We start from the raw sequence: 22,511 nt of genomic DNA on the forward strand, positions 1-22,511 counted from the left end.
TTTTTGCAACCAAAATGGGTTACGCTCTCAGCATTATACAGATTTACTTCAAAATCCACATCATGATGGGTCCTTAGGTGAATTTTCTTAGTTTCAAAATTTTCATGGTCTTCAAAATCCATCCTCTCCAAGACATAGCATCTTGCATGGCATGGGATAAGCTATACTCGAATTGTAAAAGATGAAAATTACACGTTGAAATAGTTGAAGTCATGCTTAATTACGAAAAAAACACTTGTCGTCGTTGCGTACCGTTTCAACATCGAAGGTCTCCTCGAGCTTAATGCTGAAGCGCCGATCATCGTCCAGGTGAGTCCTGTCGCACAGACCTCGATCGTCGTGGCACCAGCCGCACTCCCCCGAGAGTCTTTCGTCATCCGATGACGACATTTCCTACGTTCATAATTCAAAGATTAAACTTGTACAATTAAATATATGTACTACAAAAACTAAATTAGATCATTATTATTCATCACGGGTTGACTATCGGTTTGTCGAGTCTTTTCTTGAAAACTCTCAGCTCACGTGGTGTATACATTCGACCGTTGGTGATTGTCGCTCCTCCATTCGTCCCCGAGTGCATTACACCAAAATGTGTAGCACACGGGAACTAAGGAGAAGCGACCCCCACGACAACAGTCGGGATTCTTCGTCTTCTCATATATGGTGGAGACTCGACAGACTTAAAGTCAACCCAAAATATCGTTTAATTATCTTTCTAAAAAAGGATTTGGCTAGTCTCACCACGAGGTCGGAGGGGGTCGGTGACGGGGACGACGATGGGGATGATGGAGGGGGGCTCCTTGATTTCCGCGACAACAAAAACCCTATAAGCTATCAACTAATCATATGCATACGCCTTGCATAGTGCTCTCCAATTTTAGCATTCAAAGTAGGAGTAGTTTTCCAATTTGAGCATTCAATAAGCAAAATCAAATCGCAAAATAAAGTAGTATTCATATTAGGATGCATTCAATTATAAGCAAAACTACATCATCTCTTGCGTCCATACATCGTCGAATATTATCACTAATACACCTCGAATACTATCATACATATAGCATCGCTAGTACAGCTAGAACCGTAGCGCCTGACGGGTATCGGCGCGGGCGGTGGACACCCAAAGAGAAGGAACCATCACAGGATCATAGCTCCAGTGAGATCCCTGAAGAAGCTGCCAGGTATTGTCGAACCTGCCCTCCAACGCAACCATGTAGCGACGGACGTGCTCGTCCTCCTCGCTGACACGGTGAGGTACCACCTCCGCGGTGTCCGAAAGCCTCGGCACCGTCACAGGCCCACGCGACCGCCACCAAACAAGGATCGGGTCAACGACGGGCTGGCTCCTCACCAACCTACGCCCCCCGGAAGGTAGCACCTCCCAATACCAGCCCGGTGGAGCCCAGTCCCGGACATGGCCCCTCTGATCAAGCCGGCCTCCTCCGCCGAGTCGACGACGAGGATGCGGGATAGGCATCATCGACGTCGATGCGGGAATAATTGCTTGAACTAAAAAAATAAACTAGTTCTATTAATTTTCTTGCTAAAAATAAACTAGTCCTCTTCATTTTCTTCTTCTTTTTCCTCTTCTTTTTCTTCTAAATATGAACATATACATAAAAGACTTTGATCATACACAATTTTAATATGAGTTTTAACTTAGTAAATTCTATGAACAAATTTTTTTCCACAAACATCTCATCTCGTCTCCACAAAACACATCTCATCTCATCTCATTTCATCCAAAAATAATTCTTTGCACATTCTTTGCATATGAACATACATACATTTACTTTTTTTTCTTAAATGTAACATATGAACATTTTCTTAAATGAGCATATGAACATACATATCACCAAAAAATAGACTTTTTCTTTGCATATGTACATAAAAAATCTATACACATCAATCCATCCATCCATATATATAAATACATCAATCCATCCATCTATATATATGAAAAAAATTAAAGACAAAAATTCTATGAACCTAAAAAATTCTAGGAAGCAGGGGCAGGGGCGGCGGCGGCAACGCGTAGGGGCGGTGGCGGCGGCAACTCGTAGGGCAGGGGCGGCGGCGGTGGCAGCGCAGGGCAGGGGTGGCAGCGCGCGGCGGCGACGCAGGGGGAAGGGGAGCGGAGCTCACTGGGGGGCGGCGGCAGCAGCGCGCAGGGGCGGGGGCAGCGGCGGCGGAGGCGCGCAGGGCAGGGCAGCGGCGGCGGCGGTAGTGCAGGGCAGGGGCGGTGGCGTAGGGCAGGGGAAGAGGGGGCAGAGCTCACTGGGGGCGGCGGAGCTCACTGGGGGAGCGTGCAAGCTTGGGGAAGGGCGGCGCAGTAGTAGCCTGGCGGCGTCGGCGTATGCGTCGATCGGCGTCGGGGCAGGGTGTCGGCGTCGAGAGGAGAATGGGAGGTGGGGGAAAATTTCCTAAGTGCTGTATATATAGACAGAGCATTGGTCCTGGTTCGTGACACCAACCGGGACCAAAGGTCTCTTTTCAGCAGCCGAAAGGGCGGGAAGCAGAGGCCTTTGGTCCCGGTTGGTGGCACCAACCGGGACTAAATGCCCTTGCACAGCGGCGTGGTGGTGGGAGTTTAGTCCCACCTCGCTAGTTGAGAGGGGCGCGCAGTGGTTTATAAGCCCCACTGATGCACCCCTCTCAACCTCCTCTCCATTGCAGGCTTACAGGCCTACTTGTTACTGCTATGCCTGATGGGCCTGCTGGCCTTGCTGCGGGCCTGAATCCTGGCCCATGGATGGGTTTCTAGTCGTATTCAGGCCATGGTGGCCCAGTAGGTGGCATTTTTTTTTATTTTTCCTAGTTTTTTTTCTTTTTTGCTTTATTTGTTTTGTTTTGTTTTGTTTTGTTTCTACTTACAACAAAATACTTATTTATTTTATTTTATTTGTTTCTAATTACTTATTTATTTTATTTTATGATAATTCTTTTTGCTACTAAAGTTTCTAACAAAAAAGTTCTTTATGATTTTTTTTGCTTTTAATGATTTTGAACAGAAAATACTTTGATAATTTTAATTGCATCAATTTTATATAATTTTAGTTTCAATAATACTAGAGGTTGCTTATAACGTTTTGAACAGAAAATACGTTGATAATTTTAGTTTCATAAATTTTACTTATGTTATTAAAGTTTATTTTATTTTATTTTATTTTGTTTCTACTTATATGTTTTATTAAAGTTTATTTTATTCTCTTTATAATTACTTATTTATTTTATTTTATGATAATTGTTATTTTCCATGCATTTACTGATTATTTTGAGCTATAAGACCCTGAAATTGAAAAGCACTACAAATGAACTCTGAAAAGGTTGAAAGTTGGCATGGTATCATCATTTCACCCACATAGCATGTGCAAGAAAGTAGAGAGGGTTACGGCAAAAACTGGATGCACTTTGTGTACAAAACGGACAATCTCTTTCAAAGTATCAGGGTTTCATACGGAAACTCATCTGTTACAAAGGGATTTCATTTTTTAGAACTTATTTGAACTCCATAGTTTTTCTGTGTTCAAAATGCACCATTCAAAGCCACATCATCAATTTTCAACCCTTTTTGACTTATTTTTTATTTCCATGTATTTACTGATTATTTTGAGCTATAAGACCCTGAAATTGAAAAGCACTACAATGAACTCTGAGAAGGTTGAAAGTTGGCATGGTATCACCATTTCACCCACATAGCATGTGCAAGAAAGTTGAGAGGGTTACGGAAAAAACTGGATGCACTTCGTATACGAAACGGACAATCTGTTTCAAAGTATCAGGATTTCATACGGAAACTCGTCTGTTACAACAGGCATTTCAAATGAACTACGAAAAGGTTGAAAGTTGGCATGGTATCATCATAATAGTTGTGGAGAGAAAGTCTTCACTTTTTTCGCTTGTGTGCTTTGCTTATTGCGCCGTAACCATGGATAATCTTCATCGTTTATCAGGATGCTTGGGTCAGCCTTGATTTTGAAGGGAGGAATTTCATGAAACTTTTCATAATCTTCAGACATGTCTGTCTTGCCCTCCACTCCCACGATGTCCCTTTTTCCTGAAAGAACTATGTGGCGCTTTGGCTCATCGTATGATGTATTCGCTTCCTTATCTTTTCTTTTTCTCGGTTTGGTAGACATGTCCTTCACATACATAACCTGTGCCACATCATTGGCTAGGACGAACGGTTCGTCAGTGTACCCAAGATTGTTCAGATCCACTGTTGTCATTCCGTACTGTGGGTCTACCTGTACCCCGCCTCCTGACAGATTGACCCATTTGCACTTAAACAAAGGGACCTTAAAATCATGTCCGTAGTCAAGTTCCCATATGTCCACTATGTAACCATAATATGTGTCCTTTCCCCTCTCGGTTGTTGCATCAAAGTGGACACCGCTGTTTTGGTTGGTGCTCTTTTGATCTTGGGCGATCGTGTAAAATGTATTCCCATTTATCTCGTATCCTTTCTAAGTCAATACAGTCGAAGATGGTCCCCTGGACAACGAGTACAGCTCATCACAAACAGTGTTGTCACCTCTGAGACGTGTTTCCAACCAACTGCTGAAAGTCCTGATGTGTTCACATGTAATCCAGTCGTCACAGTGCTCTGGGTGTTTGGAGCGCAGAATGTTCTTGTGTTCATCGACATACAGGGTCACCAAGGTAGAGTTCTGTAGAACTGTGTAGTGTTCTTGAGACCAAGAATGCCCGTCCCTGCATATTATTGAGTTCGCTCCTAGCGTGCCTTTTCCAGCCAATCTTCCGTCATACCGCGATTTAGGGAGACCTATCTTCTTAAGGCCAGGAATGAAGTCAACACAAAACCCAATGACATCCTCTGTTTGATGGCCCATGGAGATGCTTCCTTCTGGCCTAGCACGGTAACGGACATATTTCTTTAGGACTCCCATGAACCTCTCAAAGGGGAACATATTGTGTAGAAATACGGGGCCCAGAATGACAATCTCGTCGACTAGATGAACTAGGACGTGCGTCATGACATTGAAGAAGGATGGTGGGAACACCAGCTCGAAACTGACAAGACATTGCACCACATCACTCCTTAGCCTTGGTATGATTTCTGGATCGATCACCTTCTGAGAGATTGCATTGAGGAATGCACATAGCTTCACAATGGCTAATCGGACGTTTTCTGGTAGAAGCCCCCTCAATGCAACCGGAAGCAATTGCGTCATAATCACGTGGCAGTCATGAGACTTTAGGTTCTAGAACTTTTTCTCTGGAATATTTATTATTCCCTTTATATTCGACAAGAAGCCAGTCGGGACCTTCATACCGAGCAGGCATTCAAAAAAGATTTCCTTCTCTTCTTTGGTAAGAGCATAGCTGGCAGGACCTTCATACTGCTTTGGAGGCATGCCGTCTTTTTCGTGCAAACGTTGCAGGTCCTCCCGTGCCTCAGGTGTATCTTTTGTCTTCCCATACACGCCCAAGAAGCCTAACAGGTTCACGCAAAGGTTCTTCGTCACGTGCATCACGTCGATTGAAGAGCGTATCTCTAGGTCTTTCTAGTAGGGTAGGTCCCAAAATATAGATTTCTTCTTCCACATGGGTGCGCGTCCCTTAGCGTCATTCGGAACAGCTAGTCCGCCGGGACCCTTTCCAAAGATTACGTGTAAATCAGATACCATAGCAAGTACGTGATCACCGGTACGCATGGCGGGCTTCTTCCGGTGATCTGCCTCGCCTTTGAAATGCTTGCCTTTCTTTTGACATTGATGGTTGGTCGGGAGAAATCGACGATGGCCCAGGTACATATTCTTCCTGCATCTGTCCAGGTATATACTTTTGGTGTCAGCTAAACAGTGCGTGCATGCGTGGTATCCCTTGTTTGTCTGTCCTGAAAGGTTACTGAGAGCGGGCCAATCGTTGATGGTTACAAACAGCAACGCATGCAGGTTAAATTCCTCCTGTTTGTGCTCATCCCACGCACGTACACCGTTTCCATTCCACAGCTATAAAAGTTCTTCAACTAATGGCCTTAGGTACACATCAATGTTGTTGCTGGGTTGCTTAGGGCCTTGGATGAGAATTGGCATCATAATGAACTTCCGCTTCATGCACATCCAAGGAGGAAGGTTATACATACATAGAGTCACGGGCCAGGTGCTGTGATTGCTGCTCTGCTCCCCGAAAGGATTAATGCCATCTGCGCTTAAAGCAAACCATACGTTCCTTGGGTCACCTGCAAACTCAGCCCAGTACTTTCTCTCGATTCTTCTCCACTGCGACCCGTCAGCGGGTGCTCTCAACTTCCCGTCTTTCTTACGGTCCTCACTGTGCCATCGCATCAACTTGGCATGCTCTTTGTTGCTGAACAGTCGTTTCAACCGTGGTATTATAGGAGCATACCACATCACCTTCGCAGGAACCCTCTTCCTGCGGGGCTCGCCGTCAACATCACCAGGGTCATCTCGTCTGATCTTATACCGCAATGCACCGCATACTGGGCATGCGTTCAAATCCTTGTACGCACCACGGTAGAGGATGCAGTCATTAGGGCATGCATGTATCTTCTCCACCTCCAATACTAGAGGGCATACGACCTTCTTAGCTGCGTACGTACTGTCGGGCAATTCTTTATCCTTTGGAAGCTTCTTCTTCAATATTTTCAGTAGCTTCTCAAATCCTTTGTCAGGCATAGCATTCTCTGCCTTCCACTGCAGCAATTCCAGTATGGTACCGAGCTTTGTGTTGCCATCTTCGCAATTGGGGTACAACCCTTTTTTGTGATCCTCTAACATGCGATCGAACTTCAGCTTCTCCTTTTCACTTTCGCACTTTTCCCTTGCATCAACAATGACCTGGCGGAGATCATCATCGGGCACATCGTCTGGTTCCTCTTGATCTTCAGCAGCTTCCACCGTTGCAGCATCACCGTATTCAGGGGGCACATAGTTGTCATCGTCCTCTTCTTCTTCGTTGTCTTCCATCATAACCCCTATTTCTCCGTGCTTGGTCCAAACATTATAGTGTGGCATGAAACCCTTATAAAGCAGGTGGGTGTGAAGGGTTTTCGAGTCAGAGTAAGACCTCGTATTCCCACAGCTAGGGCATGGACAGCACATAAAACCATTCTGCTTGTTTGCCTCAGCCACTTCGAGAAAATTATGCACGCCCTTAATGTACTCGGAGGTGTGTCTGTCACCATACATCCATTGTCGGTTCATCTGCGTGCATTATATATAATTATGTGTGTCAAAAGTAAGAAAATTAGACAAGTATCTATGTAAAGTAAGATTTTTTTCAGAAAGAAGATAAGAACAAGAGGCTCACCATGGTGGTCCCGGCGACGAGATCGGCGCGAGCGATCGACGGCGGTGAAGACGGGGACGGGGCGTGACGGACCGCTAATATAAACCTAGACAAATCTCGGGGAAAATGGAGCTCGGAGGTCGAGCTTCGAGAGGAGAAAGCTTAACTAGTGTGGCTCGGACATTTCATCGAACACCTCATGTGCATAGGAGGTGAGCTAGAGCACCCAATGCCCTCCCCCTCGCCGGCTAGCAAAAAATAGAGCACTGTGGGGTGCTCTGCTCGCCGGCGATGGGGTATATATATAGGCAACTCATTTGTCCCGGTTCGTGGATGGAACCAGGACTAAAGGCCTTCCTTCTGTCCCGGTTCCTGCCACGAACCGGGACCAATGGTTGTGGGCCAGGAGCGAGGCCCATTGGTCCCGGTTCGTGCCAAGAACCGGGACAAATGGGCCCAGACGAACCAGGACCAATGCCCACGAGGCCCCGGCCGGCCCCCTGGGCTCTCGAACCAGGACAAATGCCTCCATTGGTCCCGGTTCGTGGCAGAACCGGGACTAATGGGCTGGCCAGGCCCGAACGAAAGCCCCCTTTTCTACTAGTTGACATTCAAATTTATATTGTGATTCATACGGTAGGATTGTGATTCTAAACATAACTAACTTCTTAATCAATGGATTCCATTTGGGCATATGACATTCAACACCCCAATCTGAGTAGCATTCAAAAAAAAAGCTAATAGGGACCCAATCTCCCAATCTAATAAGCATACATGTATGTAGCATTAAAAACCCCAATCTGTGAGCATTAAAAACAAATCTAATAAGCATACATCTGTGTAGCATTGAAGCACATCTAATAAACAGATCTATCTAGCATTTTTTGCAACGAATTTATCCAACAAACCCTAGTACAAAAACCCCCATCCCTCCAATACAGAAAACCCCGGCCCATCCGTCAAACCAACTACTCTAACCATCTGAACTACGGTATGAATCCATAATCTAACCAATCCAACTAAGTCTACAAGCTAATATCCTAGAGCAAAGCAAGTGCAAATACCTCCTGCTTCTCGCCAGGCTGCGCATGGCGGTATCGGGATTGACTGTGCCGCTCGACGCCGTCACCTTCTGCAACGCTGAGGTGGAGCCCGCCACTTTCTTCTCCACATCCGCAGCGATTGCGAGTTTCCCCGCACCGCCATGGACGCCGCCGGCATCCGCGGTCACCGCGCCCTGCAGATCGACCACATCTCCGGCCGCTGCGCCGGCGCCGCGACGGGCTTCGGCCATCTCTGGGTGAAGGCGATGAAGGTGAGGAAGAGGATGCGGTGGGGGAGAGCGAGACGGTGCAGTCGAGGCAGTGGAGGAGAGCGAGACGACGCCGGTGGGGGAGAGGAAGACGATGCAGCAGGGAGGGGATTTGGGGGAAAATGGTAGGGCGATGGAGGTGGTTGCCCCTCTTTATATGATGGGACGTTTCAGGCATGTCCATGGTGCTATCCCACGACCGCGGTCTTGCATGCGCCCACGTATACGCGGCCCCACTCGTCAGTGTTAACGGTCAAAGGCAGTGACCTGACGGCAACGTCCGTTACAACCTGTTCTGAGGGTTTCGGGCAAGGGAGTGGGGAAAAGTGAGCAAAAGTTAACAGAGTGGGGATGAATGAGTAGAGCTAAGGAACCAGGGGCACAGTAATAAAAATCCCTAATATTTTCTATCTTGAGAGAAGCCTCTAGTGAAACCTATGGCCCCCGAGTCTACTTTCCATCATATAAGTTTCTGATCTACAATTTTAGTTTCCTATTTACTTCCTTTGCAATCTTTTACTTTCCGTTCCATAAACCAAAAATACCAAAAATATTATTTTATCGTTTATCCATCTCTATCAGATTTCACTTTGCAAATAACCGTGAAGGGATTGACAACCCCTTTATCGCGTTGGGTGCAAGTTGGTGTCTGTTTTTGCAGGTATTCGGTGACTTGTGCGTTGTCTCCTACTGGATTGATACCTTGGTTCTCAAAACTGAGGGAAATACTTACTCTACTTTGCTGCATCACCCTTTCCTCTTCAAGGGAAAACCAACGCAAGCTCAGGAGGTAGCAGGAGGCCACCCAGGCGCGCCCTGGTGGGTTGTGCCCACGTCGGGGCACCCCTCTAGTACTTCTTTGGCCCATGTTGTTTCTTCTGGTCCATAAAAATTCTCCAAAAAGGTTCGCTGCGTTTGGAATCCGTTTGGTACCGATATTCTGCAAAGTAAAAAACAAGCAAAAAACAGCAACTGGCACTGGGCACTATGTCAATAGGTTAGTCCCAAAAAATGATATAAAGTTGCTATAAAATGATTGTAAAACATCCAAGAATGATAATATAACAGCATGGAACAAGCAAAAATTATAGATAAGTTGGAGACGTATCATACATCCTCGACTTTGATCCCTAAATGCCCCCCTCTCATAGTTTCCACAAACAAATCATTCCATTTATTAGGAAAAACTTTCAATTTAAACATTTTTTTGTGCAAAGGGCCAGTTCATTTGTCATATGCTTTTCTAAAGCCAACTTTGAAAAGCATAGCACTATATTTTTTAAACATGGATAGAGTTTAGAGCTTCATGAAGAATCAACACTCCTTCCATAATATGTCTGCCTTTAATAAAGGTTGTTTGGACTTGAGAATCAAAGATCCCACTATTTCACTTAGTCTACTCATCGGAGTTTTGGTAAAAAAAATCTTACAATCAATAGACAGATAGGTCTAATTTTTGTACCTATCTCGCATCTTTAGTTAGTGATAATACCATAATTCAGCCTAGACAAATTCAATTTTTCCTATGACTCATCTAACATAGCTTTCAAGTCATTTTTTGTTAGATTCCAAAACCTTTGATAGAACTCTATTGGGAAGCCATTAGGACCCCGACTTTTATCTTGTTCTATTGGAAAAAAACCTTATGGATCTCTTCCATAGAAAATTCTCTAATAAGTTTATTAGCATCAACTTCAGATATTTTACTAGCTTCCTAGATATTCAGAGAAATACTAAAATCATCAGGTTTGCCAAACAAATTATTGTAAAAGTTAGTATTATATTTCATGATATTATCTTTCCTAGTAATTCCCGCCCCAAAGAGGTAATAGTGTTTTCCTTATTCCCCCATTAGCCTTGGCTTGATAATACCTAGTATTAGAATCACCCTCTTTGATTTCTTTTTCTATACATCTATGTAGCCCTTTTAACTCTTCCTGTCTCAACAATCTATTCAATTGCAACCTAAGATCTTTTTGCTTCTGCCTAACATCAATGGTGAGTCCAAAATATTCAGTGTTTGTCAATAGCATCTAATTTTCCTACAATATTTTTCCTTAGTTTTCTATACCAAGAAGTAACATTTGTATCCCACCCTCTCAGTTTTTTCCCAAGTGTTCTTAGTTTCTTTTGCCATATTTCAATACTGGAATGAGAATATCCAGCATCCCGGACTTTGAAAACCACCTCATTCAAATCCTCTCTTAGAATCCAAGCATTTTCATTTATAAATATAGGAATTCTGCAACTATGTTCACCAGTGTCTAGAATTAGGGGAATATGATCAACAATCTCCCTTTGTAATGGGGTAACTGCAAGGATATTTCTCTTCCCAATGAGGACACAACAAATTTCTGTCAAGTTTTCAAATGTAGGGTCCTCCAAATTATTTGCCCAGGTATAATTTCTATCACCCAAGGGTAGTTCTCTAGGCCTGACATGTTTAAACATTAAAAGCAAAACTCTAATGGCCATGAGTATTGGGTTTATTCTTTTCAGAGCTCTTTCTAATTATGTTAAGATCCCCACCTAATAGGAAAGGCAAATCATTTTATATATATAACATGGATACTTTAGCTGAAAATTCAACTTTCCTCTCAGGTTAAGCGGCTCCCTAGAAAATATTTAAATTTATTTCATGGTCAAATCAACCTTCTTATCATAAACCAACATTCTTGACAAAGTATTCTCCATGTTCAATATCTAAAATTTCTAAAGAATCTTCATTCACACTCATTAGAATTCCTCCAGGTTGCCCTCTAGGAGGAGCACCAATGCCATTTAAAGGTCCCCCACTCCACAATAAGAGTGCAATTCATTGTTAGTAAAGTGATCTTTTATGGTTTTCCGAATCCCCAAGAAATCTAAAGAGAAATCCACTACACTCTCTCTAATAAATAGTCTTTTAGTTTCTCCACCATTCCCTCCAGCATTCAAAAAAAAAGCCTTTCATTTTTGTTCTCACTTTTTAATGTTTTTTTTGCTTTTTGTATCAGATCTATTAACATGTATACCTTTCGGAAGTTCAATTCGGCTCCCGGGAGCACGTGCTCCCGGGCCCAAAAATCGTTTTTGAAATGTCAAAAAAATCAAGACAAAAAAAAATTGTGTGTTCTTACTCACGTCCAAATGCTATTTGCAAATTTTGAGGCAAAAAGTTTAAGCATTTTGGCATGTGCAAAAAAACAAATCGAACACCAAATGTCACCTCAAATTTGTTTTTTTTCACCGACGACACGCTGCTGCTCCGTTTCGCATGAAATTTGTCAAGCATGCTTGCGACACTAACACGAACATCTACAAGAAAATCAGAATTTCTTGATTTTTTACATGTTTTTTGAATTTACCTGTTCATCCAGGAGCATATGCTCCCGGGAGCCAAAACGCCCCTCTCTATACCTTCCTTCAACCTAGCAATTACAAGAGATTAGACCTCCCTATTTTTCATAGAGAGAAAAAAAACTTTAAAATTTTCCAAATATTTTCTTCCAAGTCAACATCAGAGTTATCCCTATCAGAACATAATTCGTTTAATTCAGCATCTCCAGTGGCAATAGGACCTGGAGAGCTAGCAAGCATATCACTATCAGTATTATTATCATGCCCAAAGATCATATCTAATCTACCAATCTCTAGAGTTCTCATCATTTCGATATTATGCCCAATCAAATACATAGTGCATCCTAAATCAATACCAACGCAGGAAGACATGGTTAGCAATGAAGTATTATTAACATCCAAAAGATTAGGGATAAAATCATTACCATACATAAGTGTCTTTTGCAGCTGCTCTTTCCTTAGCCATGTCTTCCACTCTGACATCCTCCCTATCTTTAAGTCTAGGGCATCTTGTAGGTACCCTATCCTTGCCATCCTCCCCAATATCTTCCTCTTGCCCATCAAAATTAGTAATACGAGTAATCCTTGTCATCACAACTCCAAAGGAATCAGAACTACTTCAGTCTAATTGGCATTATTATCAATAGGTTCCAGATAGTCATCTCATGTATCCCCAAGCTTCTACTCCGTACCATTTCCTAATTCCTTATTTCTTCTATAGGAGGCACATAACTTCTTTGGAGCATCTTAGTTTGTTTTTGTAATTCCACCTGTAACTTATTCCTTTCAGCTTCATTATCTCCCATTCTTTTTTTATCCATAGCAATTTAACAGTTTGTTTAGCATTCTCTTATTCCACCTCTTTCATTTTAGCATTCAACTTAGGTCTATCATCTAACAGCTCAACAAATATGGGATGTGTGTCACTAGCAACTTTCTCTGTTACATTTATTTTATCAGCTTTCAAATTCATATTGAGCCAAAGACAAACTCCCCAAATTGATAATCTCTTTCTCAGCTTCAAAACCTTTATTCTTCTTAGACTCCCCCAAATATATTTGTGTCCGACTTTACTTATGAAAAGGAATTTATGATATGCCGCCAAATAATTGCTTATTCCTTCTAGAATATTACAAGCTATGCATTTCTTTTTCTTTATCTCTCTATGTTATCCCGTGATAACACAATCGCAAGAGAATATAAATGTCTAAAATTCCCAGCTAATCAACGGTTCAAAGAATCTATCCAAATTCCATCCTTTGGAGATTATATTCTGAGATAAAAATTCAGCCAAGTTGCTGAAACCCACAGTGCCAGATGCTACTGGTTGAAATGAACATAAAAGGAATCGTAGCAGAAGAAAATCATGTTGAGAAAATAGTAGTCCATGAATAGTGGCAAGCATAATAAAAAAGGGGAAACGGAGAACATTGGCCAGAACTAGGATTCTCCACCTTTTCTATCCTGTCCGCTCCGATCCAATAGCATCGCTGTCCACCGCTTGCTTCATTCCCTCTAGGTCTCTCCTCCTTCGAGATACCCAAAATAAAAGGAGAGGGGGCAGGAGAACACCAACACAAGATTGATGGAGAGGTGACGAGCAAAAGGTGTAGGCAAAAAGATCGAAAGAGAGGCAACAGTAAGAGGTTTTGCAGTTGCAAGGAGCAGCCGTTGTTGACACGTCTACACATCAGATGAGATCTTGATGCACTTCGGTAGTCTAGGTATTTTGCACTCACAATCTACTTTTGTTGATTCAGTCTGACTCCTCATTCTAAATTCAAATATACTGATGTTGTTTACCATGTATTCACATGCAGGAACGTTGGTGTCCTAACTGGAATCCTGTGAGGTTTTGCGATTGTGGTGAGAGTAGTTGACATGTTCATGCTCCTGGCCATCATGCAAATTTGGTACTTACTACATGATCTTTTGACCATTCAATCACTAATAAGTACACGCTCTGTTCCTAAATATAAGACGTTTTGGCAGTTTAAAAACAGAGGTAGTAGTAATCTAGGGGTTACGTGAATTTCTTTCGAATTGATTTTGCCTCTAATAAGATCCTGCTGAATCGGTAATAAGCTTTTATGGAGCAAGTAGGGTAACAAGTTCTCGAGTTTTTGAACTGTTTTTTGGCGCTTTTGTCCGACTTCCCCAGTTACTAATCATAGGAGGAGAATCTAGCTTGTTGGCACATTTTGTGACAAAATGGACGACGGACTATACCTTCCGATCCCCAGCCACCTTCTGTTTCCATATCCTGAGATCTCCCACGGCTTCGATGATGAGTTCCTAGCGTGTACTCACACACACACCTGCTGCAACGTTCCATCATGGCCGGCCGCGGCGCACGCCCACACGTGCCTCCACGCGCACACCCAAGTCATAGCTTCCGGTGAAGATCACGCGGAGCATGACCAACTGAGGAATCTCCGGAAGCCGCTGGGGAACCGTGAGGCCGTGCGCAAGTACCGGCAGAAGAAGAAAGCCCACGCAGCCTTCCTCGAGGAGGAGGTCAAGAAGCTCCGCGCCGCCAACCAGCAGCTCCTGAGGCGGCTGCAGGGCCACGCGGCCCTGGAGGCCGAGGTGGCGAGGCTGACGGGCCTCCTGCTCGATGTCCGAGGCAAGATCGACGCGGCAGAGATCGGCGCCCTGCCGTTAGAGGAGCGGTGCAGCTTCGGCTCTGTCGTCTGTACTGCTGCAGAACCGACGCCATGCTTTGACGCTGGCGGTGCTGAGGTAGCAGCGGTCCGGGAGGCTGGCGATGTCGATGACGGCGGCATCGTCTCGGGAGAACTCGGTGTTCCTGAAGTGGTGGATGCTGTTGCCAGCTTCGTGAACTCTGCTGCATAATTTGACGAAGTTCTTTGTACCCAAATACAGTATCAGATAGAACATGGCATCCTTTCATATAGCCTGCTTGAATAAATGGTGGCTGGGAGCAGAAGTGTGGAAGTGAGACACCGTATCAAGGTCTTGCTGCTTATACTTCTGTTCTGAAGTGTTCGGTTTGTAATGTACTTGTTGTGTTTGTATTGGATGGAGTTAATAGTAAGTGTGACCCAGCATTATCTGTGCTTTCCAAAGTGCTGCAACTGTGAAGAGATGAGCTAAACTTGGTTCCTTAGGTTGGTCTTCTCTGGAAGAATTGACCGCTGTTTAAAAATTCAATTGTGTTCTGTAATGGGATAATGATTTGTTTACTGTGTTATCTTCAGTTAGATGCAACCTGGAAATGTCTTTTTTTTTCCTTGAATACTTGGCTCTCTGGATATAATTTTACTATCTAGATCGATTTTGCTGTTACAGAATTAGGATATTTATCACATGTACTGTCTAAACGTTTACTCCTGCAAATTTATGTTGGCAACCATCTTCATCATCCATTTAAATGTCTTGATGAAGAAACATCGTCACACAAATGGGAGTGCGCTAGCTAATGCTTCCTTTACGAGATCTCGGCTCTTCGGAATGATTGGAGAGAGCCCCGCCTCCTCTTGGTTGGTGCCGGGCCTGAGAGTGATGGGACTACTTCTTTAAAGAGCCTTTCATTGGGGCGGCAGGTGGAGCCCTAATCTATCAAACTGAGGGAGCAAAAAACAGGTCTGCTTTGCTCCCCCTTTTTTAGTGAAGAAAGAAAGAAGGGCGAAGTTTAGACCACTCATAGTAGTTCTACCCATAGAAAAGATCATGAAAGAGACGATCAGAATGGTACCCGAATCTAGTTACAATCCCGAGTTTCTAGACACATCGCACTTTTGCTCGGGTCGAGGCTGCCATTCAGCCCTCAGATGGATCAAAGAAGAGTGGGGAACCTCTTGCTGGTTTTTGGAATTCGACATCAAGAAGTGTTTTCACACCATCAACTATTGTACAGCAACGACCTTTGACAACGTAAGCACAACAAAATTCACAAGACTTACTAACTGCAATTTACGTATTCCCACACAAAAACTGCAATTTATGCATATTGCTTCACTGTTTTGCAGTATATATTTAGATCTTTGAATTCCAGAGGATGATTCGGCAAGGCCAGGCAGTGCCACTTTGCCACAGGTCAACTGGGATGCCATGTCTATTGGATTTCATGAGTCGAATTTTCATACTGTGATGATACCAGTTACTTCAATCAATCACGTCTCTGTGGGGTTGAAATCATGGTTTTATGTTAGTGTCTAGACAATGAGATTTTGCTAGTTTGATTCTAAACCTTAAGGAAGCCTTGCTAAAATAGAATATTAGTAAAGTTTGTTTTGTACCTAAATGACACCACGGGTAGAGAATAATTAATTTAACGTTTTTCTCACCAATGCAACTAATTTAGTATCAAAATAGCATGATATAGCTTGTCTTGCTAACCTGGTAGTGTTGGCCCACCTGTTTCAAGCAAAATGGCGCATGATAAAAATGAAATGTAGACATACTGATGTTCACCATTTATTATAGGTTGCAAAGGCGTGCACAGATGGGCCGATAGACGAAATGGAGAATGAGAGGGGACTAATTGACTCGTACTCATGCTAGACCAATTGAGCTACCTATGCCAGTCGTGTCGCTTCCACACACAAGAAACCCATCAACAATATAACTAATGAGTACTTGTCCTATTTATGGACCACATGTGTTTCAACCGTCAATTTAGGAAAATATTTGAACATGATACTTTGTGATATTCTAGCTTAAGTTAGGCACATTGAAAAATATCCTCAAACATAACGTCTGTTGATACTTATGCCAACTTTGGAAATGCAGAATATATTTTTGCATACAAAAATATGTTAATAAAACATGATGTTGAATGCAAGAAAAGAAAAGGACAAACACAAACACGAAGATAAATTTTATAGAAACCCTTAGTCACTTTTATTAATGCATTAGAAAAAGGACACATGAAATAAAACGTGGTGTTCATATGATATGCAGCTTGCATGTGGACAGAAAAAAGGAAAGATAGAGCATATGTTGACTACTTGGTGCAAGTGCAAAAACGAATAACAACCAAGAATATTGGATGATTCTAGGCGAGTACTCATTCTAAAAGATCATGATGGCTACTTCATGCCAACAAGAATAACAAGTTAAACTATCAAATGGTTCTAGAATTGTTTCCACCTAAAATAAAGTATCTTCTAAGTGTTGATAAACTTTATTTTTTCAGATATATCATTTCTGCATCCCAAGAGAGAAGAAGCACAAATAATATGAGTGAGTCAGGAAACTAAACAATTGTCATTTGTGGGAACTTTGGGGCTCAAGACAACCGCGTGTAACATTGTAAGATGATGATGCCATCTATTGTAACTAATATGAGTGATCCGGAAAACTAAACAATAGTTATTTTGTACTTTATGCAATCTTCATGCTCTAAAGACAACTGTTTGTAACATTGTAGTGTGATGATTTCAACCACATACAAATCTATTTCATGTCCAAGATATTTATAAATGATTCATAGACTTATGTTGTTAATTTATTATGCAGGAGTTTATGCCATGTGCTTGTCTTTCAAGAAATATTTTTACATTACAGAATATCCATATGTTTATTGTGATGGTTTCCTAATATACATTTTCGTGTTTTTTATGAGCGTATTGACACATAAATGTAAATCTGACAAAACATGGGTTGGTTTAGTAAGGGCTTGTTTAGTTGGCCAACTTTAAAGTAAATATAATTATTATTATTGAAGTTGTAGAGGAATGAATAGAATTTACAACAATTAAGAAGTATAACAGTCACCGGCGAAACAAACACAATCCCTTTCTTCTTTAAAATCAAAGCTACGGCATGGAAGCTACAATATACGAGAAGATAACATGGCTAGTTGTCATTTGGCTAAAAATGACTCTACCATCATGTTGCTTATTTGAGCCAATAACAGATCTGGGATTTTATAAATTAGTCTTCTAGTTATAACAATATCATTCAATATACACAAATAAAAATCATCAGTTGCAAAATTGTAAGCACAATTTTTTGAAAGTTTTTAAAATTTTGGAAACCAAGAAACAAAATAGTTAATTCAAGTTAAACCGACTATGCTAGCAGATATTTCTATTAATAGCAATGTATAGTGTACACTCGAGATAAAATCTCCGGATATTCATTAAGTAGAAGAGAAACAATCTAGTTTAGAAGGGTTCTAAAATCTTAAGTTTAAACTCCTTTTTAGGAATACCATCATAGAGATTATGCATCTTATAGGCAGTGGCTAACATTATTGCTACAACACATATGCATATATTCGAGACTATACCCACGCCCATCAATAAAAGTCTATTTTTTAACATGATGTGTTTGTTTATACGTGATTCTTGTGCTAATGGCATGTTTGAAGTTTAAATTTTTACACGACACTTCTGAACTCCTTTCAGTTGCTTCTCTATATGTTCACAATACAACTCCCAGTACCTCAGAGCTTTTTCATCCGGTACTTCCGAGTTGTGACCCTGACATTTAAGGATGATCCTTGTTTGAGAACTTTTCCATCTACTATGGTATACAGAACAATTTGTTTTACCCGGTACTTCCAATTTAGTTCTCTACACGCAAAAAGGCACATTTTGGTCTTCAGGACCGCTTATTCTTATCCCGGTACTTTTGAGTACTGTGTTATCCTACGTTTCCCAAGAATTGTTCTGGCCGATCAAATTTTGAACGCGTTTCAAAGTTCCAAAGATTTTTTTCCTCCACTTTGGAACTTCTGAGCTAGTTATTTTTTTTCAAGTAATGGTTAGATTTCTGCCGAGCTCCATATATAGATCTGCATGCACCTTTGTTCTGGCAAGCCATTCAACTCATTTTCACTCGTATCCAACATCCACATGTCCAGGGGGTGCGGAGAGCCGCCAGGCAGGAAGACAAGGCAAGAAGTGATGGGTGATTCTGTGAATACTTCTTTGATTCTTTGAATACTAATACTTCTCCCTTCCTCTTGAACCCCCAAACCTAGTGTTAATCTCTTTTTACACCACTCACATCCTTTGTGTGCGTGAGAGAGAGAGAGAGATCCTATTGGTTCTTGAGAAGAACTTTGATTAAAGATCTTCTAGAGCAGTTATACCCAGTGACTTTGCTTTGTTGTTACTCTTGAAGGATGTGCGCCTCCTTGATAGTTGCGAGTTACTTAAGAGCATTCATCCTCTACTTGTGAAGGACCCGAGAGCTTGTGAAAGCAAGGAAATTGCCTACTTTGTGAATATCTACCCCTTTGCGAGACTTGACAATGAAAGGTCGATAGACCATGGTGAAACATTATGCTTGGTGGGGGTCGCAATCAAGGTCCTTGTGATCTTAGAACCATTTGGTTCAAAGCCTCCATCAAGGAGTAGGACAGCGGCAACTATCCAAACCTCGGTAAAACATCTTCAAGCCCCTCCATGTTCACATCATCTTCACTCAACTATTTACTTTCATGCAAGTTATCATTCTCCGTTGCATTACTTATTCAACTTGCTTGATTTATGCTAAAGATTAACTAGGAGTTACCTTAATAGTTGCCAAACTTAAAACTGACTATAACCATGAGTCCATGACCCCCTTTAAAATACAGATCATAACAACTAAGTCAAGAAATTAAGAAAGTAAGAGCATCTCCAGCCGTTGGCCCCCCAGGACGCATAAAAATCGCCCCCTGGGGGCGAGCCGGCGCTAAATCCGCGCTGGGGGCGGTTTTGCACCCAGCCGTCGCCCCCAAGTCGCTCCCAGACGCCAAAATTGGCCCACTTTTCGGCCCACTTTTGGCGAATAAAGGGCCCATATGGGTGAGAATAGCCCTATATTCGGCGTGGTTCGCCGTGGCTCGGCTTTGAATTATGAACATTTAAATATTTTTTATCACATATTTCATCACAGAAAAAATTAAATACTTCAACAAAATAGTACAACAACAAATAGTTCAATACAAATTATATAGTTCAACAAATAAAAATTCATATTTCATCACACGTCGCGCCCGGCGTCGCCCTTGAGCCTCCATAGGTGCTCCACCAGATCATGCAGCAGCTGATGATGCACCTGTGGGTCTCGGATCTCCTGACGCATACTGAGGTAGGCAGTCCAGGTTGCCGGTAGCTGGTGATCAACTTCGGCTAGAGGGCCTTGCCTGTAGTATGGTTCAGTGTCAAACACGGGGTCTTCTTGCTCGCTTTCGATGATCATGTTGTGCAAGATGACACAGCAAGTCATGATCTCCCACATTTGATCTTTCGACCAGTTCTGGGCGGGGTACCGGACAACAGCAAATCGAGATTGGAGCACACCAAATGCCCGCTCGACATCCTTCCTGCAAGCCTCCTGAATCTTCGCAAACCAGGCTTTCTTGCCTCCTGCCACAGGGTTTGAGATGGTCTTCACAAATGCAAATGTCGACCATCTCGGATAGATGCCATCAGCTAGATAGTACCCCTTGTTGTAATGCCGCCCATTGATCTCGATGTTCACCGGAGGAGAATGACCTTCAACAAGCTTGGCAAAGACAGAAGAGCACTGCAGCACGTTGATATCATTGTGAGTTCCTGGCATACCAAAGAAGGAGTGCCAAATCCAGAGGTCCTGTGTGGCCACCGCCTCAAGTACCACACTGCAACCCCCTTTGGCGCCTTTGTACATCCCCTGCCAAGCAAATGGGCAATTCTTCCATTTCCGATGCATACAGTCGATGCTTCCAAGCATCCCAGGAAATCCTCTTGCTGCATTCTGTGCTAGGATCCGAGCAGTGTCTTCCGCATTGGGTGTTCTCAAGTATTGCGGTCCAAACACTGCCACCACTGCCCGACAGAACTTGTAGAAACACTCTATGCTGGTGGACTCGGCCATGCGCCCATAGTCGTTGAGTGAATCACCGAGAGCTCCGTATGCAAGCATCCTCATCGCTGTCGTGCACTTCTGGATCGAGGTGAATCCAAGTTTGCCGGTGCAATCCATCTTGCACTTGAAGTAGTTGTCGAACTCCCGGATGGAATGCACAATCCTGAGGAAGAGCTTTCGGCTCATCCGATAACGGCGCCGAAATGTTTTCTCGCTATGAAGTGGAGCATCGGCGAAGTAGTTGGAGTAGAGCATGCAGTAGCCTTCGAGACGATGCCGGTTCTTTGCTTTCACCCGCCCCGGCGCCGAGCCACCTCGCCGCGGCTTTTCATTGCTCGCCAGCAGCTGGGCGCGGGCGGCGAGCACCATGAGATGTTCTTCTTCCTGGACGTCGGCCTCGGCTTCCTCCTCCAGCAGCGCGGCGAGCGCTTCCTCGTCATCCGAGTCCATCGCCGAGGCAGGCAAATCGCCGAACACCTTGTGCCCAGTGGGCGTGTACCCGCTGCTAAACTGCCCCTCCGCGGCCGGAAACGGCGGCCGGAAACGCCCAGCTGCTGTTGGATGGACTGCCGCGGCGAACCGCTGCTATTTTTCTGGCGGGGAATGGCTATCTAGCGGTGAAGGGCGGGGGGCGGCGCCGGGATATAGCTAGTGGCGGCCGAGGGCGCGGGGGGTGGGAGGCGAGTCGGTGAAGAAAATCTTGACTTTTCACCTGACGGTGTGGGCCAGCCGCGCTTTTCCCTTGCGCCGGAGCCCCCAATGGCCCCCAGTGCGCCGGGTTCGGCCCGTGACCGCCGGGCGGAAAAAAGGGCCGAACCGGCGCTTTTCGGCGTTCTGGGGGCATGACTGGGGCGTTTTTTTTACACCGGCGCCGAAAAAGTGGCCCAGGGGGGCCTGTTAGGGGCGCGGCTGAAGATGCTCTAAGTACATAGAGATGCGAAAACGACTTCTCTTGTGATGAACATTGAAATGTTTAAAATGTCAAAAATTCTCTATAAACACTTGCAAATATGTGTTCATGTATGTGCCTTCGAACTCTTCATAACCAAAAGAACATTTTTGCATAAGAGGAATGATCATTTTTTGGTACTTCAAAAACAATAAGTTCAGAATTAATTTTTTTATGCCAGATGCAAAATCTAACCTACAACAAGTTTTTTGTGAGAAATACAATACAGACGTAGATGTTTATATGCACCCACATGCACTCACCCCTATAAACGCACACATGTAAACCCATGTTTTTTCCCTGGTGGGCTGGGGACACAACACAACGATCCTCCTAACCATCCGATCACACGTTTGTTCTTTTAATTTTCTCGAATACGCATGAGTGTGCATATTATATATTAAAGAAAAAGAGCCACACTCATAGTGACAACACAGACAACTAACCCGCCTTGCCCGTACTCAAGCCAAACAATAGCGAAGAGGACGGACAGAGAACACACCTGAATCAAACACCTCAAAACACGACAAAAACATCTAACCAAACTATATCATCGTACTCTCCACCCTTGGTGCCTAGAGGATCGGCAGGCGGACAGCGGGAGCTAGACTGACTCGAAGAAGACGTCGTCGAAGAGGTGCCGATGATGGAGTACATGGCGCCCCGGATGCTCCTGCCCACAGCAACAACCCGCACATGACAACTTGGCACCCCAAGACTCGCCGCCGAGGCGAGCGAGGCAACCCACCAGTAGCTCCTCCGGACGCACCCTGAGAACCTAGGCAGCACCTCCAAAAAGGGGACGGTGCCGAGATGTCGCCGCTG

At 43.6% G+C, this 22,511-nt stretch overlaps 1 protein-coding gene and 1 pseudogene across 1 annotated transcript; one reads left to right on the plus strand and one right to left on the minus strand.

Annotated features, from left to right (window-relative positions):
- Positions 1-7,590: 7,590 nt before the first annotated feature.
- On the minus strand, positions 7,591-7,722 carry LOC120962192 (small nucleolar RNA SNORA57; annotated as a pseudogene).
- Positions 7,723-13,389: 5,667 nt separating this feature from the next.
- LOC109785154 (basic leucine zipper 23) lies at positions 13,390-15,015 on the plus strand. The gene is made up of 3 exons (XM_020343763.4): positions 13,390-13,650; positions 13,747-13,839; positions 14,088-15,015. The coding sequence occupies exon 3, from the start codon at positions 14,138-14,140 to the stop codon at positions 14,780-14,782; it is 645 nt and encodes a 214-aa protein (XP_020199352.1). The 5' UTR covers positions 13,390-13,650; positions 13,747-13,839; positions 14,088-14,137; the 3' UTR covers positions 14,783-15,015.
- Positions 15,016-22,511: the final 7,496 nt, after the last annotated feature.

Source organism: Aegilops tauschii, chromosome 3 (assembly GCF_002575655.3).
Source record: "Aegilops tauschii subsp. strangulata cultivar AL8/78 chromosome 3, Aet v6.0, whole genome shotgun sequence".
Taxonomy (NCBI): domain Eukaryota; kingdom Viridiplantae; phylum Streptophyta; class Magnoliopsida; order Poales; family Poaceae; genus Aegilops; species Aegilops tauschii.